This window comes from Protopterus annectens, chromosome 16.part0 (genome assembly GCF_019279795.1).
Source record: "Protopterus annectens isolate FY-2018-M chromosome 16.part0, PAN1.0, whole genome shotgun sequence".
NCBI lineage: Eukaryota > Metazoa > Chordata > Ceratodontiformes > Protopteridae > Protopterus > Protopterus annectens.
This window is the reverse complement of record NC_056750.1, coordinates 697,855,849-697,875,476: the sequence shown is the minus strand read 5'-3', so window position 1 is coordinate 697,875,476 and position 19,628 is coordinate 697,855,849. Positions and strand designations below refer to the sequence as shown.

General features: G+C 36.5%; 1 protein-coding gene across 1 annotated transcript in view; it reads left to right on the top strand.

The window, feature by feature from the left end:
* Positions 1–19,628, top strand: part of CARMIL3 (capping protein regulator and myosin 1 linker 3) — a 3,552,770-nt gene that overhangs the window by 1,924,442 nt on the left and 1,608,700 nt on the right. The window contains exon 5 of the mRNA XM_044058175.1: positions 15,984–16,105. Within this exon, the coding sequence (XP_043914110.1) occupies positions 15,984–16,105 (122 nt within the window). The remainder of the gene's footprint in view (positions 1–15,983; positions 16,106–19,628) is intronic.

Here is a 19,628-nt window from a genome sequence, read left to right as displayed (position 1 = left end):
GGCATGGCATCTAGGTCCAAGGAAGTCACTGTTCCACTGTATTAGGCAGTCATCAAACCCATTATTGAATACAGTGCCCCCTTTGGTATGTACCTAACCAGGCATATCCAACCATTGGAATATCCATAGAGATTCCTCACTAACAGAATACGTAAGTAAACTGTCCTGTTCGGACCACTTCAAGGCCCTATCCCTGTATTCTGTCTCCTACAGGCTGTTGAAGGGAAATTTATGCCTAGCATACAGGGCATTGTCAGATCCCACTCTGATTGACCTTTTGCATATCCACAAAACAAACAGCACCAGAATTACCTATTCTAAAGACTTAGACCTTGCCTGTGATATAAATATGACCTGCTGGAGAGTGAGGTATGTTTCCCAGACACTACGCAGTGTCTTGAACAGACTCCCCATCCATGTGAAGCAGAGTTCCTCCTAACTCAATTCAACTGTAACTTGAACAATTGAATGGGGAACAGAAAATTCCTCCCTGATTTGGCACCTATGTCTCTAAAGGACACAGGCAACCTGTAAGTAGTTCAACTCCCAATCCCCTGCTTGTAAATGTTTCATCTCCCAAGCCCCTGCTTACGCTTATCAAGGATACCGGAACTTGTCAGAGATTTGGAATGCATGGCTGGGCTTAAAAAGGCCCTTGTGATCATTAGCCTAGTGAACACCTATGAACAGAGGGTGAAGAAAGCATAACTACCATGTCTTATATCAAAATTTTTGCCCGAGGGAACATATTGTGTGAAATCAGCCATCCATCTCCATGCACATACCCATACATGCTTCCCACTAAACAGAAAATTATTGTGACTGATAAAAATGATTATAAGATGACACAATAATATATGGGTCCTGTAGTGTTAAATTATATGCTGTATATGAACCTATTATGGCTATTAAAGTTTTTCATAGCATGAACATGATTTTATTAAAGTAAATGAAAATTAGTGCTTGTGTCTTTTCATGCTGTGTCTGCCAAGACCACAGAGATTATTTTATTTTACATGTAGACATGAGGCTATCTTTTCTTGCATCTGTTCACTTTCAATGTCTTTAATGCATTAAAGACAGATTGGAATCTGCCAGTCATGTCCCCTAGCATTGTGTGCCCCTGGTAGGTGCCACATTCACTGCATCCTAGCTACACATTTGGTTACAATTAACACAGCTGAAGCAGCACTATTTGGTCTATAACAACATCTATGCGGATAAGATCACAAAGAAGCTGTCATAACATGTATATATATATCTGGAACCAATACTATTTTTCTTAAACATTTACATAAAATTATTAATTGTAAGGGCTATTACACTTGTAAGACACAAAATGTGATATATATAGCAATTTGTGATACATGTGAACAATTTTATGTAGGAAAAACCATTAGGACTTTCAACAAACGTATTTATGAGCATGTTACAGCCATTAAGAAACATGACACTTCTAATGCTTTAGCAAGGCATGCAGCTTCTTGCACAGATTTTAAGAAATTTAGATTTTCTATTTTAGAAAAAGTAAGTGATGAACAGTTTTCTGGTAATTATAAAATCAAATTGGAGTGTAAAGAAGCTTTATGGCAGATTCTGCTTAAAGCTGATGAATTTCCTGGGCTGAATGATGTGATCAACATTAAGTGTTTTTTGTTAGCTCAAAGACCTTAACAATATTCATGTCTAGTTTGAATTTTGATTATTTTTATAATCATTTTTACAATTATTTTTACAGTCACTATAACTAATAGTTTCACTTTTTTGTCATTGTTAGTGTTGTTATTGTTTGTATTGTTTTTACATCATATAACTATAACTATGTATTATACACATATATTATATATATATGTATATATCTTTAACAATTTGAAATTATTCAAGTTGAATGGAACACGCTGATTTATTGGATAGTAGAGTCACATGGCTATTTTTTACACTGTTTTTAAACCTCTTCTTGGATTATTTGTTATTCTGATGAAGTTCAAAGTGGATTAAATTTGAACGAAACGCGTAAATCTATACTTTGACTCCTGTGGTTTTGTCTATCTGGCAGTGGCTGATTTTGTATATATATAGATATATATATATATATATATATATATGTTTTCATCACTTAATGCTGTTCAAACATATTTTTCAAATTGAAAACTCAGATACTTAAAGGCAAAACAAAACACAATGGACATGTAAAAATTAACCAAGTCACAGTTTATTCAGGTAAGCGCTTTCACCATACTAACGTGACTTCTTCAGACCATAATAACAAACATTCCCTCTATGTTACATTTATATAACAATTTAAATTAAAACATCCAGTAAAAATGCCTCCCCCTCTCCCTGATGACATCATCATAAAGACTTTCTTTAAAGGTACAACATCTTTCTATAAAGTCTCTATAAGCACACTAAAGCACTCCATTACAACATACAAAGCAGCCTTTACGGTCAGCAAGACTCATCTAGGTAACCCTCTAGCTTTAAGTATTGATTTAATGGAAACTACTTCATTAAGCCCAACTCCCTTGTCTGCCCTAAGCTTCAATATCCATCTAAGTTCAGTCCCTGACAGTAAAGGCTGCTTTGTATGTCGTAATGGAGTGCTTTAGTGTGTTTATAGAGACTTTATAGAAAGAAGATGTTGTACCTTTAAAGAAAGTCTTTAATAAAATAAAAGTGTTTAAATTATTATATAAATGTAACATGTTTTACATGCCCGTTGTGCTTTGTTTTGCCTTTAAGTATTTGAGTTTTCTATGTGGTGTATATTACCATGGCATTACGTTTACGCATGGACTGTTCTTTTTTATTGTTGGATATTTTTCAAATTGTCACAAGGTTTGTAAACAAAATGGAGCCCATCACCTAAGATCTCACATACTTCTTCTTTTCCCAGTTAGGGGTCACCACAGCGGATCACCTGTCCGCTCAAGATTGGCAGTGGAGTTTTACAGTGTCGAGTGCCCAACCTTCCACAGAAGGCACACACACACTTACACCTAGGGCCAGTTTAGAGTCTCCAATCCACCTACAGCATGTCTTTGGGATGTGGGAGGAAGCCAAGAGCACCCGGGGGAAACCCATGCGACCACAGGGAGGACATGCAGACTCCACACAGAAGATGCCCCAGCCGAGGATCGAACCGGAGAGCCTCTTGCTGTGAGGCAACAACGTTAACCGCTGCACCATCATGGCTGCCCTATTATACTTAAATATATTCCAATTAGAACATATAATGTTTTTATTTCCATATAGCCAGGTATATAGTTCAATATTAAAGCTCTTTCAAAAGTTGGTTACTTTGTAAAGGAGCATTTTGATTTTAATCACTGGTTAATGAAAAACTATTAGTTTTCTGCAGATCAAAGGAACAAAGAAGGTTCTCCATGTTTTTCTTCTTTGTTTTAAGTTATTAGGGAGTTTGAAAAAAAATGTTTAAACTGCGTCCCTTCAAATGGATAATGGGTATTTAAAAAAGTGTATAGGTTTAAATGGTGTCCCTCAAAGACTGAGAACAATGACATTTCCCAGCAGTGTCACAGGAGAGTCTTCTTGGGTGACATTTTACTGAGAACTCTGTAAAAGTTTCCTGAGTGGCAAATAACTGGACCCCTCCCCCCCAACTGTAGTGCATATACACACACAGCCACACCCGCACACAAAAGCACACCATTCAAATAACGTATTGCTGTTACAGCAATACTACAATATTTCATTTCAGTTTAATGTGTCAGATTAATTTGCAACCAGCCAATGAAGCGCAGAAAAACTTTAACTGACAACAAGATATCAGAGGGAAGAGAAAATTATGGAAATATCAGTTTTTTTTAAGGATATCACTGATCAACGTTACAGTTATATTTTGAAGAAGTAAGCAGAACAGAACAAGGCTTTTGCACTTAATACATATTCCCCAGAGGGAATGGAAAAGAACTCTGTCTGCTTTGTCACTTTGTTTTCTACATTAAAATATCCACATCCTACTGATAAAATATGCATGCAGACAATAATGCTTATTATGCTAGTTTTTCTGTAGTGTTCCACTTATCCCTTGCATCATAAATAAATTAAATAGATTAATAAAAATCAATTCAAAATGACATGAAGAATATTATATTTTCATTATGTATTTCACTGCAGAGTCTGGCTTGAAGGACATTGCATCATATGATCTTTTGTCGTTTCCTATTAATTACAATAAGAATATATGCTTTTTATGCTAATCAAAAATCAAATATGGATTAATCTCTGAAGAGTATTACTTATAATGTTAAATCATATGGTTGCACTTTTAATTGTGGGAAATATGCATTAATTCAAGAATTCATTTGTGCATTCATTCAATAATTCAATAAACATTTCTTAAGAAAAGGAACCAGGTTTCTTATTCTGCATTTTATGCTTTCATTTGTTTTCTCTCTTACCATGGTAACTAAACATACTATGACAGTTTGACAAATAAAATATATGGTCTGTCCTGTGGAGTGTCCAGTTTGTAGTACTGGGCCGCTTCTCAGACAGACACGGCCTTTGTGGTGCTGAGATGCATTTCTTGTAGTTATTAAAAATACTGCCTTGTTGTGGGCATTTAGTTATTTGCATAAAACAAGAGATCTAACAGATTTGCTATTTCGTGAATGAGAATATTTAGCTAAAAATCTAATGGATTTGCTAGTTTGCAACTATTGTCATTATGCAGAATGTTGCTTAAGTTGTTTTCACAGTATATACCCCACAGGAATTAATGCATCTGAATTAATGCACTCCCTAATTTCATAATGTCAGGAGATTTTTTGAGAGTTTGTATCTGTGACCATGTAATGCTACAATTTTATTTAAAGTTAAGGCTAGCAACGTATTAAACATTAACCATGATGCAATTGTTTTCCTTGTCAATGTCATTAGAAATATTTTCAGATAGTCATGAGCAAATTGATGTTTTTTTTTTTCTAATCAGATAGCCATCACAGGGTTGTACGTTATTTTGATCAGTTTAGAGGAGCAGGACATATGAAGAAATGTGCAGTCCTTCACATTAATGTATTGCGTTACATGGAAAATCACATTCCAAGTAAATATGACAATGTATCTTAATTGATCTTCCTTCTCATTTTCTGTATCGCTTCAAGCATTATCTCCATATCTAAGGAGCTAGCCTGTCCTCCTCCTGTCATTCTTATCTTCCCAATTAGCCCTGAGCTTTATAATTTATATTTTTTCTTTGAAATATAAGCTTCTTTTGGGTTTGTAAATGTAAAATAGAATAATGAAAGTACTAAAATGGCAGCTGTACTAATTGACTTCATTTTGGACAATCAATTGCTTACTATAGACAATTGGGGTAGAGCAAATTGTAAATGATCAACTATGGGAAGAGTACCATGAAGTAACTTATGAGATACTTATGATGGTTTGATTAAAAGTGTTTAGTTTTGCATCAGGCTTGGCATCCAAAGCTAAGCATGCACTGTGTAGAGGTAATACAACTGTTAATTTTATTTCCTACATCCAAGTACGTCTGAAACCTTGAGAAGGACTTATAGATGTTTAGCACATTGGGTATTAATGTGGATAGTGGTAAAATATGGAGGTAAGGAGTGTCTGAGAGATGCAGCATGATCACACAAGGATCAGAATATGGCAGTATGCAATGCATAAGAGTAAGTGAGTAATGACTGGAAATAAAACTCCTTACAAGTGAGCCATGCAATTTATGCAGGCAATTAAATCAGAAAAAGTGGCCCAGTTCAGAAACATATAATAGAGATGCATTGTGCTGCAGTGAGCACCCATTTTTTAGCCAGATAGTCATAGTGCACATGAGGGGAGAGATTTTTGGACTTGCAGCAGCTATATCTCAGCAGCACATGCTAAACCAGTGCTCAGAATATTGTGTTTCATGGCCATCAATGCCAAGCAGATTGTGGACTCCTTTCTTGTGGAATGGGTGACTATGGGGGTATTCTATCAAACAGTTTTGCCCCTAAGTGGAACACAGAAGGATTCATGGCATGCTCTTACATTTGGATACTAAGGTGTGTGTAGCTTTAACAATTCCAGCAACAAGGATCATTCAGTAATCTGCTGAGGCCACATTAGGGATATCACATGCATCTGTCTAGCAAATCCTGAACCAGCTAGAGAACATTATGTTGCAAGATATGGAACAGTATATCTGCTTCTTTAGGATTGCAAAGGAGAGAGTCTCTAACACCATATGGGCATTTTGCTACATTGCCCACTTTCTTCATGTTCTAAGAGCCATTTATTGTATATGCACTGTCTTCAGGGCACCGTATGGTCCAGCTGGTCTGTGTTAATTCAACAGGAAAAGATTCTACTCCCTTAACTGCCAGGTGGTCTGTATTCCCTGGGTATTATTTATAAATTGCCCTTGCATTGCCCAGCAGTTTTCATGATTCTCACACAACACACATTTTATCTATACCAGTGGCTTCCTGCAAGAGTATCTTCCACAGGGTCATCCATTTGGTAGGGGCACATACAGGCTAGGTAGACAGTCCTTATATACAAAGGTATCATGTAAGCACACATATAATATGTTGTTTGAACTGCATTGAGGGCACTGTCAGATATGCCCTTGAGTCCTGATTTATGATCCCATCTACACCCTTTAAACCACAGATGAAGTAGTCTATAATGCTGTTAATGCCCATCGCACAGTATAGTGGAGCAGGTCTTCAGCCTCCTAAAAGGAGGAGGGCACACTGCAGTATAGTCCTGAAATCTGCAGAAAGATTTCTGTTGTGTGAGCAATACTGTAAAACAGGACACTGCACACACAGCTGGATCAACAGGTTAACAGCTTGGCAAAACCTTCAACTCCAGTTTTACCATCAGGACATGGAGGTCAGTCAGGTGAGAGGACACAGCTATAGTACCAAAGCTGAGAAGAGGGGAGTACAGTACATTGCAGCACTGACAACAAGTTTATGTCTGGTCCACAATGATGGGCCACAGCACAGACAACACAGAATAGAATGATGCATACGGTTATCATACCCAAGTTATATACTGCAGTGCATTTTGCAAACATACATCACCATACCCACACAAGTTAGGGGATGGGTAGGCAGCAGTCATTCTCACTTCTGGAGGTGCTTGGGAGGACAGGTCACTGCAACATAATAATAGGGAATGCAGTCATTGGAGTGGTTGGGGGACAGTGAAATGTGACTGCAGGATGCAATACTATGAGATGGGGGTTATGCAGTCATATACTCTGCGAGATTTATGGGAGTCAATGATTACATCCATCACTGGTCAAGTCAAGCTGTTACAATATAGCTGTTAGTTTCATCCAGTGTGTTGGCTTGTGGAGTCTGTGCTTGATGCAGTACATGACATGGAGGGATAGAACTATGGGGGGTATGTGCAACCTAATGAGGCATCTCAGGTTTTGAATTGGAGGAAATCTGTCAGCTATGACTTGGATGATGCCTACAAGTGGGCATGGCAGACTGCATGTCCACAGATGACAGTGAGGCTCTACCCAATGGTCTCAGCGATATGACTTGGAATAGTATGTGTCGATCCTCCCCACATCCTTACACTCCTACAGGCATTGAAGTAGTTACTTCCCAAGGCAGTTTGGAGGGTAGTTGCAATGTATCTCATTGGGGCAGTGATGGAAGGAACATTTGCTACCAGATACATCTCAGCAACATTATCTGTTTGCTCTTCCTATGCTTCATGTCATGCAGAATTCACTAAGTACACACAGTATCGCCCAGTGTTGTGGGTAACTGCTGAACTTCTGGTTAATGACAAGTGCCAAGCCCATTTGAGTGATGGTGTTAGACTCGAGACAGTGCCTAACCCCCACCTGACTTCTTTTCCCAATGGTGGGCATGTCTCAGAAACAGTGTTTGTGTCTGTTGCTGTATGCACTAGTGACAAAATTGCAGCCAGTGAGAAAATGTTAGGTAGATGGCATCAATTATGCCCTGGTAAGGCTATATACTCAGCCTGTACCTCTACAGGGGCTCTGTTATGGTGAGTATAAGTGACCTCTCCCCCTGTAGTGTTACAGACAGTGCCACTGTATCATCAGACTATGCCACTTGTATGTTGCCATCATTGTTAGCCATGGGTGTCCTGATGACTTCAGCCCTATGCTGTTCTGTTGTTTTGGACCTTCCACCAATGCTACCTATGAAAGTAGGAATATACCTGACAACATAGTCTGACCATATTATAACCTCCTTTGCATACGTAGTAAACTCATTAAAGCATAGCATAAATACATACCAAGTTAAACTATAACATAAACTGACATACATACCAAGTTATGCAGATTGTTAAAGTTGCAGATCAGAGGTGTCCACAAGGATATGCAAGTGGGCCTTGGTCAAGACTTTCCTTCAAATATAGTGGAGTGTACTAAATATACAAAAGTAGATATTACTTGCCTATTATATCTTCATCCTGGCTTGTCATCAACTAACATATGGGTGTTTAGTGGCAGCCCAGCTTTCACATCTAAGTGTGCCCCCAAATATGAGGAGCCGATCTCTATGTTCTTTGTAGAAAAAAACTATTCAGCCTCTGTGAGGGACTTGAGTGTTGGAGGCCTACCCACTGGTGTGAACCTGTCTTGCCTGATATCCTTTGTAATGAGTATCATATCAGTAATCCTTTTTCAAACATGTTGCAAGAGTGTTCTTCTCAGCACCCAGAATGAAGCCAGAATTACCCCATTCTGCTGTTCACATGGAGCTAAATGTAGCCCTGTTGCTCCTGCTGTTGGAACTGAGTGTGTTTATCTCACATTGCTCTTGTTTCTGCTTGCATGTTATAACTTTGTGTCTCTCAGTACATAGGCCACACTAATCCTTCAGTGTAGCTACTTCAGTAATTCATTATTCTATGGTGCTGATGTTGTGGGCTGGTTGATCCTCTAATAACGGGAAGGCTTGAGCTGCCAGTCACATGACTCCACAAACCAGCCATCTCCTGGTGAAACACCCTTGGCAAATGTCAGAGACTGAAGCAATACTAATTTTTTGAACTCTAATCATACCCTGCCTCAGAAATGGGGTCCATTGATGTCATGGTAACAGAAACCCAAACCGTTTGATGACATTAAAAAGAGAGGATGTCTTCTCTGAAAGAGAGTGTGCCATTATCTCACTTAGGGATGTGTATGGAACATTCCCTTCTACAAAAAAAAAAAAATCAGCTTTATTTTTGTTTAAGCAAATTTGTCAAGTGTGGCAAACTAACTTTTGTCGGTTACTTTTGACAAATTATTTATTGAAAATGCTTTGGTGATGTGCCACACTCCCTTTCAGAGAAGATGCTTTGCCCTACAGGTGTATTACAGAGTCATATGACCCCTTGAGGGCCAGGCAGTATGATAATATGAGAATGGAGGGCTGAATGACAACTCCGGTAAATATAATTACTTCTGTGTTAAGTGTTGCATGGTATGCAGTACTGCAGGCAGGGAAAAAATAATATGGCATTACTTCTAGTTTAGACATTAGCCCAGAATGATTTTGTGAGTAAGCTGGTCTGCAGGTTTAAATATTTCTGGGTAAAAGTGCCATATTGTTGTCTTCTTACAGTTTGTGGTATACTACAACAGACCCTTTTTAAAAGATGTCGACAAATAACTACAAGTCCCTAACTGGAAAGCATGAAAAACACTCTGCATACCTAAATTTACTAGAATTACTTAACATTCAGCTCCACACACTACTGATGGGCGATTCAACAGGACCCTTGGCATAAAAAAACTGTACAAAAGAAGGCAGAAATTCCTGTATAAAAGTAAACTGTCTAAAAAATCTCTCATTATGCTCAGCAGGCAAATCAGGAAACTCACGTCTTCAGTAGTTAAATATGAGACTAAAGTAGCCTTTCAAGCAAAGGATAACCATAAAGCATTAAGAAAATACACTCCGAGGGATCACTCCAGTGGTTCTACTCAACAGGGGCACAGGGAACTAAGGTCGGGTGGCACGATGCCAGGGTAATTCAATGGGCTAGGCTTGTAAAGGCTCCAGGGCCATTAGCCTAGTACACATCTATGAACATATGAGCCTATGTCTAATACAACAGTTCTTGGGATGCTTCACTGGCTTTAGCTTGCCTATAGCCTGTACTTCACTCCTATTGATTTTGACTTGTAGGAAGCAAAGTAATGTCCTCATTTACATATAGCTAAATAGATGGACAGTGGCCTGATATCAGCTGCTCGTTGCTCAGGTTTTGACAGTTCACAAACCATAATCTATTGGGTAGATAAACACTAAAAGTAAAGAGCCTCTTTAGTATGGCGGATGGGTTTCAGTCTCTGGACAAAGACTACTTGTTTTTACGGATTTAACAAAAAAAAGTTCAAAGGCAATGTTATGATTTTTTTCCTTTACACACACACACACACACACACATACACATATATATATATATATATATATATATATATATATATATATATATATATCTTTCAGATTTCAAATTTTGAAAGGTTTTCTGGAGAAGAAATGCATCTTTACCTTATACTGTCATGGGAAATAAAGAAAATGCTAACACTGGCAATTTACTTAATGACAAATAGATTCTGCATTTTGTTCCTGTAAATGTTTGTTTCCATTTCTCTAATAAAAAATAGAGGTAATTCTATGTATTTTTCATAATTTTATATTGCCAGCTGTATATTTATCTTACTACAAATTTAGATTTTTTCTGATTCAGCAGTGATAAAAGTAGCTTTTAAGCGCATTGTCAGAAACAGTCTGACTGCTCCGACTTCTGCAATAAAACGGCAACATTTAAAACTTACAGCATGGTTAAGGTTATAAAAAATAGTTTACAGCGCTGTCTGATTGTCAACATTATCAGTGTTACACATTGGGAATTTAGATGCACAATACCTTATAATATTATAAATAATCCACTCAAAACGACCAACGTTCCAACCATAGCTAGATTTTTTTAAAAACAAATCATATAAATGTAAAATACAAAATACATCTCTATGCATATAAGTATAAATAAATACAATCCCCTAGAGAAAAATAAATGAATTGTATTACATAACACACAGTTTATATGTACACCTTCATGTATATAGACATTTTTTGTTATTCTTGTAAAAACCTTCTACTTTTTAAAAAAAACTTCTACTTTTTAAAGAAGACTTCTATTTTTAAAGAAGCCTTCTATTTTTTTAAAAAGAAGGCATAGAGATGTATTTTGTATTTTACAGTTATATGATTTGTTTTTAGCAAATATTTGCACATTTATTGGGAACATATGCAGAGCAACATCTATTTATTATAAAGTTTCATTACATATGTTAGACATATTAGTAATAGTATATAAGTATATATTTATGTATGTTTTTGTCTCTTTAAGCTGTTAATTGGTGTAGTGCAGTGATAGGATGACTGATTTTATGAAATGCTATATTAATTCGTGTTTTTAGCAGCTTTTTATGGTCTAATGAAGTGGTGTGATACAACCACGAAAGCGCTAACCTTTAGAATTTTGCTGTTTTGAAGAGAATAAAGCTGTTTTTGAACCTAATACTGGAATCAGTTATTACCTTCTGCCTATGGTTGGAGCGTTGGTCGTTTTGAGTGGATTATTTATCTTATGGTGTTGGCTTCACGCTCCATTTACACATCTAGCAACTTATTTTGTGTATACTAGACAGGTGAATTTTTGTGGTTGGCAGGCTGTGACAATGGCAGAGAGAAAAGGATCAATTGGAGAGACAGAGAGACCAATACAGAATGGCAATGAAATATGTGAAGGGAATGTTCCCAAATCACAAGGAATGGTTAATTATGTCAAGTTTGCTAAAATGTTGGAGCAAACTAAGAAAAAATTTAATCCACTACTTAATCCAACATGTATTGACTTTAAAAAAGGGCGTGATACACCTGACATTGATATACACAATTTCTGAGGGAGGTGCATGTATTAGAGGATGTTTTATATAAATGGAAAAGAATACAAGCTCAGTGTTATCGCTTAGAGGCCTGTCTAAAACATAAAGTGATAACGAGAGGGCTTAGAATATTAAAAATACCCACTCAAGGTGAAAGACAGCCTGAACTACTTTCCAAGTGGCAGCAGCTTAACTTGGAAACCAGTTTCAACTACATGCATTTATTAATTGAATCAGAAGAAAAAGAGGAGAAAGTTATTATAGAAGAGATCCTGAAGCAAGAGAACAAAATATATGAAAATTATCTGGCACAAATAATGCAAGAGAGAATGGGCATTTTACTGGAATCAATTACAGCATATGAGAATAAACTTTTAAGACAGAAGTTCCATACTTTGGAACGGGACACTGTAGATTTTAAGGAGGGTTATGTCTTTGTATGGCCCAAAGTACGGGCAGAACAAATAGAACTACCCAGATCCACCTTAAACAACTCAGAGAGCAAAATGGAAGTTAAACAGTTAAACCAAGGAGATAAAAAGTGGAGCAAAGAAAGTGAACGTCTTGGTGCCAAATGGAAGGCAACGGCAGCACCAGTGAGTGTTTTTTTGGTAGAGGAGCAACAGAAGAGAGAGGATACGATACAAAAGGGCAGAAATACTGAAATTATGGAAGTGCAAAATTTGAGTACATAGAAGGGAATTATTAATCAACAGGCGCTGAACCAGACAGGGCAGGATTTGTTTTTTTCGACACTTTCCATACGTCTGGGTCTAATAATGAAGCAAAGGGGTCAGTCGAACAGCAGAACAAAGCGGAATTACTCGCAGGAGTCTCCAACCAGAGTCAAACGCATTTGGAGAGAGAAACTGGAACATTAGTTTGGAATATCTCCAGTAAATGCCTGTCGCCAGCAGAACTGTTGTTATTGAACTGGGCACCATTGTTTATTCCTACACAGTCCCTAGAGGTAACAAATACTATTTTAGATCTAAAAATGTTTATTAGGAATTTACAACTGAAATTGTTATTTAATGGTGTAAATAATGACAATGTTTCTGTCTTTAAAAAAAACGAGCACATTTATGCCAATAGGACATCCTAATGTATATATGTATGTTAAATTATGTGAAGATGACGTATTTGGTAAATTGAATAGCAATGACAATATGCACAGAATGAGAAATAACATATCTAGAAATGAGGAACAGGCTTCGAGAGGGCTGCAGTTAGATTATAATATAACAATTAAACCTGCAGGCAAGGGAGGCCCAATAGTGATAATGAATACATCCTTGTACAAAGAGAGTATGCAGGAAATGTTGAGTGATGAGAGAACATATCAACCAATAAAGGAATCAGACTTAAAAGGAATAGTGAACAGTACTGAAACAGCGTTATATGATTGTTTGCTAGAAGGACTGATAGACAGAGATTTGTATGATTACTTCTCAGCACACAAACCTTTGACACTGATAATACAAGGCTTGCCAAAAATACATAAGAATCCATATAAACCTCCTCTCAAACCAATAGTGTCAGGCAGGAATTGTCTAACAGAGCCTTTATCTATTTTTGCAGAAAAAACTATCAGACCAGTGGTGGACAGTAATCCCTGCATTCTAAGAGATACAAAACAATTTCTATAGGATTTATATGACTTCTTAGAAAGCACGAATGAGGAAAAGAGTTCATTAATATTAGTAACCATGGACATCTACTCTTTATTCACATCTATTCCAAACATAATAGGTATAGAAATGTTAAGAGACTACCTGGTTATTGATGGCACATGTGATCACAGGAAAATAGATCTAATATGCTTACTTATGGATTTGATTTTGAAGCATAATGTGATGTTATTTAATCACTGTCTGTACCTACAAAAAGAAGGAGTAGCTATTGGCACGCCAAGTGCCAATAGCCACGCGAATTTGGTTATGGCGATGTGGGAGATAGAGCAGATTGTATCAGGAAAATGGAATCAAATCGTCTTTTATAGGTGATTTGTGGATGATCTTTTCCTGCTGTGGAAAGTGAATGAGAGTGAACTTAGAATGTGCCATCGTGAATTGGATGCTAGTACACAATTTTTGAGATTTGAAATGCAATTCTCTAGTGAGAAGATAAACTTTCTAGATGTAAATATATCTAAAAACATAGAAGGGGAATTCTCAACAATCATATATCGGAAAGACTTATAAGAATACTCTTCTCCATAGGAGTAGTATGCATCCTGGTTACATTTTTGACAATATAATGAAAGGACAAGTCCTTAGAACATCTAGGTTGGAAGCAGGAGATGTTAGATTTAATGAAGAAATCAATAACCTAAGAATGAGGTTATTTGAGAGAGGATATAAGGACAGTAAAACAGAAAACATAATGAAAGAGAGTATAGTCAAAAGAAAAGATGTTGGAAAACCATATTTTTCATCCAAACAGAGAATGCATATCCATAATAATAAAAAAGGAAGTAAGGGACAGGTAGTGAGGGTACCCACAAACTATTCCAGTAATGTTGAAGTTGTAACAGACAGCGTGAGGAAGTATTGCCCAGGCTTAACACAGGATCCAGCTATCAGAGAACTAGTAGGGGACAGACCTAGCTTTCTCTTTAAGAATAAAAAATCTTTAAAAAGAATGCTGTGTAATCAACATGAATTTAAGGGGCATCAGGAAGGTGTAGTAGGTAATATACCTTGTAAGAAGTGTAACCAGTGCTTGTTTATAGCACAAGATAACACTTTCTTTCATCCAGACATGCAAAAGATGTTCACTTTTAAGACAAAAGTGTACTGTAATAGTAAGAATGTGATATATTTGGCAGTTTGTGAGATATGCTCATCCTTTTATGCTTGAAAAACTAACAGGGAGCTGAGATCTCGCATACGTGAACACTTATTGAATATTAAGAAATGTGTTATTACCAATGCCCTGGCAAAACATGTCTCCCTTACTGATCCATCGCATGTATTTAAGTTTCAGGTATTAGAACAGGTATTTGAAAATGAAAGAGGGGGTGACTTGATCAACCATACTGAAACCTCAGAGACCAGATGGATCATTAGATTGAGGGCAGATAGGGGCAAAGGATTGAATGATAGAATACCCCTGAAACCTATTTTAAAAAATAGAAGTCTTTTTAAAATATAGAAGGCTTCTTAAAAAATAGAAGTCTTCTTTAAAAAGTAAAAGGTTTTTAAAAGAATAACAAAAAAATTCTGTATACATGAAGGTGTACATATAAACTGTCTGCTATGTAATACAATTCATTTATTTTTCTCTAGGAGATTGTATTTAATATTGTAGTTATTTATACTTATATGCATAGAGATGTATTTTGTATTTTACATTTATATGATTTGTTTTTAACAAATATTTGCATATTTATTGGGAACATATGCAGTGCAACATCTATTTATTATCAAGTTTCATTACATACGTTAGACATATTAGTAATAGTATATAAGTATATATTTAGGTATGTTTTTGTCTCTTTAAGCTGTTAATTGGTGTAGTGCTGTGATAGGATGATTGATTTTATGAAATGCTATATAATTCACGTTTTTAACAGCTTTTTATGGTCTAATGAAGTGGTGTGATACAACCACAAAAGCGCTAACCTTTAGAATTTTGCTGTTATGAAGAGAATAAAGCTGTTTTTGAACCTACTACTGGAATCAGTTATTACTTTCTGCCTATGGTTGGAACGTTGGTCATTTTGAGTGGATTATTTATCTTATGATGTTGGTTTCACGCTCCATTTACACAGCTAGCAACTTATTTCGTGTATACCTTATAATATTACTTCTCATTCTCTTCCTGTTAATACATGCTTTTCTGTACTATAGTATTGCTGTGGTCTGTGAAAGCAAAGTCATAAGAGTAAAATAATTTTTCAAGTCATTGAGAACTTATGAATGTATGTAAACATGTTTGCTGACAGTTATTGTAGCTTTTTTTTTTTTTATGAGGGACACTGCAGTAATAAACTTGACGTTATTCAATCACATGAAATCATGCAAATGTATGTATTGTTTTTATTTTTTTATTGCAGCTTGTCATAGAGACTGAAAAATCAACATATTCTATTAGGATTCATTCCTTAGAGGACCTGGATCAAGTGGTCAGTCATGTGAATTTTGCCCTCACCAAGATATTCCCAGGACCTTCTAACACGTAAGTTATACTGTTTATCTGATGTGCTTCTGTAATACTTAAAACGTTTTCTTCTAGTCCTAGTTTTAACTGCAGATTTCTTTGTGCTTACTGGACTGAATAGGTTTTCCATAACAGTTAACTGTGTTTTTATTTATTTATTTTATTTTATTTTACATTTGTTAACCGGGCTAGTCCAACTGGATACATGTCCATTTTCAGTGGAGGCCCGAGGAGAAAAGCTCCGCTATCTACTACATTGTAACAAACAGTACATACAAAATACAGAAAGCATAAAAAAATCACAACTAAGCAAGGCATTTCAGCAACAATTTCAGGAAGTTCAAAAAAAGGGCGATAGAGAGACAAGGAAGTTACTTAAGTACAGGTGTGGAAAATAAGTGACAGAAGTAATTAAGTTGTTTAAAAGTTAATAATAGTGTTACTAGAAAAGTATAGTTTATAGTTGAGAGAGTCATTTCTCAAGTAGAAATGAAAAATAAATTGAAGAAAATGATTTGGGAGAAAGTGTAAAGGATACAGGAGAAGGTAGGAGGTAATAGATCAGGTAGGGTTATTGCAAGAGCAAAGCCAGTGATTAGTTAGAAAGTGTTTCAATTTAGTTTTAAATAGTGTGATGAAAGTCTGGGCTGTAAGGTCTGGAGGAAGTTGATTCCAAATTTTACAAACTGAGTTGGAAAATATAGAGTCACCTGCCGTGTTCTTTGATAGAGAAGTTTGAATCAGTATTTTATTAGAAGAGCGTAGGGTTTTTAAGTTGTTGTAGGGTTTTATAAGGGTGGAGAGCATTGGTATATTTTCAGGGTGGTAAAGGGCTTTATGGGCAATTGTAAGCTGATAGTACTGAATTAGGTGGGGTAACTCCAGCCATCCTAGGTTAAAGAGGTTCAGACAGTGATGTGTTTTATATGGAGAGGCAGTGGCAAATCTGGCAATGTTGTTGTAGGCTGCCGTAAGCTTATTGATGTTATGTTTAGAGAGATTAGTATATATGGGGGAAGCATATAGTAGTGTAGAGAAAAGATGTGTTCTAGCTATGGTAGTTCTTGCTTCAGGAGTTAGGAAAGTTTTGATTCTGTAGAGGGAACCTAGTTTTCTATTAGTTGCTTTTATGATAGAGTTGATATGAAAATCAAATTTAAGTAGGTTGTCGATAGTGATACCCAAAAGTTTGGTTGTTTGGTCAGGAGAGATAAGGGTGCCATTGTTAGAAGTAATTGTGAAATTAATAGAGGGAGACAGGTGTGTGGGTAAAAAGAGGAGAAGTTTAGTTTTCTTAGGGTTTAAGAGAAGACAGTGATTGGAGAACCATTACTCAATAGTGGTAAATGTCTTTTGGGTAAGGTAGTTGAGGTCAGCTTGGTTTGTGGCAGAGCAAATGATGGTGGTGTCATCGGCGTACTGAATACAGGTAGTTAGGGGGGGGTGGCAAGATGCAGGTCGTTAATAAAGATGGAAAATAAAAGAGGACCTTTAAAGGGATTTATTTAGTTATTAATGAAATGAGATGGACGGGTTCAAGTTCCCTTTTTTCCTAGAATCTCTGTATAAAACATACAACACAGTAGGGTCCCACATAAGTCAAAACTAAATACAGTCCACTTAATAATAGAGTTATAAGCAAAAAGACCAAGGGATAAATTATATTGTAAAGCAGTGTAACATTACTGTTCAAAGCATGCACTGGCGATTCTGACATATCTTCTGAAATTCAGCATGTGACAGTTAGCTGTTTATATGAATTTTCGAGGTAGTCTAACAAAGGTAAAAGGATAACTAGACTAGGCTACTATGACAGTTTTTTTAAAAATTGCATGATTATAAAGCTAAGAAGTCATGCCATCTTCACACGAGTACAAATGCTTCAGTCATTATTAAATGCTTCTCTACTGGAAACAGGCAGTGGCTTGCTGTGGTGGGGTTAGGGAAGACATATAAGAGTAAATAGAAATCTCTAGTGTTTCTAAGCTATAGTGCAGCTTGTTCGGATAAGAGGATGACTACATCTTATCCAGAACAAGACAGGGACAAATAAGTGATTGACAGATAATGTACAAGAAAATGGGGATTTTGTATGGATGAGAAAGTGCATTTGTTAAAGACTCCATTTTGTATTATTGCACATGTTGAGCTGTAGCTTCACATGCAGCAATTATTATTCGTAAAGTGTGGTCATCTTCTGAGCAGGAATGCTTTCAAAGCATATTCAGAGCATACAGGACTGTTACAAGCAAGAAAGGACAAGAACTCTATTTTTTGCTTTTCTGTCTGTAGTGAAACTTCTTTGAGGCCAGTAGGTCATAAGCTTGACATCTAAACCTAGCAATGTGTTACTTTACAGAGTCTGTAACAGTGCTAGGATTGATATTAGCAGTAAGCACAATTTTATTTTTTATTAAATAAAAAAAAATCAATACATTTTCCACAAACTATACTTAAAGATAATGAAACATTTTGGTTGTCTACACATGGAGCCGTGTGTAGGAAATTAGACTGACAGCTTCTAGGGCTGGGAGGTGCTTCTGTTTTATGGGGATCCATCTACTAGACATAGAAAGGTGTGATATGAAACACCAGCAGTGGGAGAATTTTTTTCCCAAGTGTGCTACCATTGCAAGGGCAGTAACAGTATTGCCTTATGTCAAGGGAAAGGAATATAGCTTCACAGACATCAGACTTGGCAGTTTCAAATCTGCATTATTCTGTATACCATGGCAAGAACATTTTTAACAATTATTGGAGATGGAAAAGTGCTGGGGAGTTAGCAAACCAATTGTGTATATAATTTCACGTGATATTCTTTAAGACTGCTAATGTCAGTATAATTTCTAAAATGGATTCCAAGATTACCATCGAAGCACCGAACATTGTGCAACTGTTCATTATACAGAATGCATCAAAAGTCCTTATTGGTGGCTCTGCATGATGTCAGCAAAAAAAAAAAAAAGGCTTAATTATTTCTTTTCTTTGTACACCAAATGTATCTTTCCACTTGTTTCTGTTTATACCAAATGTGTCTGTTTGACTGTATTGTACTAGCTTAATTTACTTATACTGATGTAGTCACATTGAAAAGGGTCTGGAGAAGCTTCCTCACCACAAGCAGGCCAAAAGATAACTTTCAAAATGGTGCCACTCAAGGAGACCCACTAATATAGACTAGTTAATGTGCATGGGGGAGGAGGGAGATACAACATGGAAGAAGGTATAACCAGAAAAAGCAGGTAGAGATCTGGCCACCCCCTCACAGAAGACTGCAAAGAAAAGCAATCAGCATAAGAAGTGAAAGCCTTGGAGCTGTAATGTAAGTGTAAGCAAGGATGAGGTAGGAGGAGGAAATTAGGAGTGTAAGCAGTTAGTTGCAGAAACACTACTTTATGGCCTTTGTGTGCAAGTAATACAAAAGGAAGGTAAATCTGTCTGGGGGACAAAATACACCAAGTAAATGGTACTTGCCTTACTTTACAAGTATTCAATGTGGAGGCAGATCTATTTGGGACAAGATACAGCAAGTATATTGTTA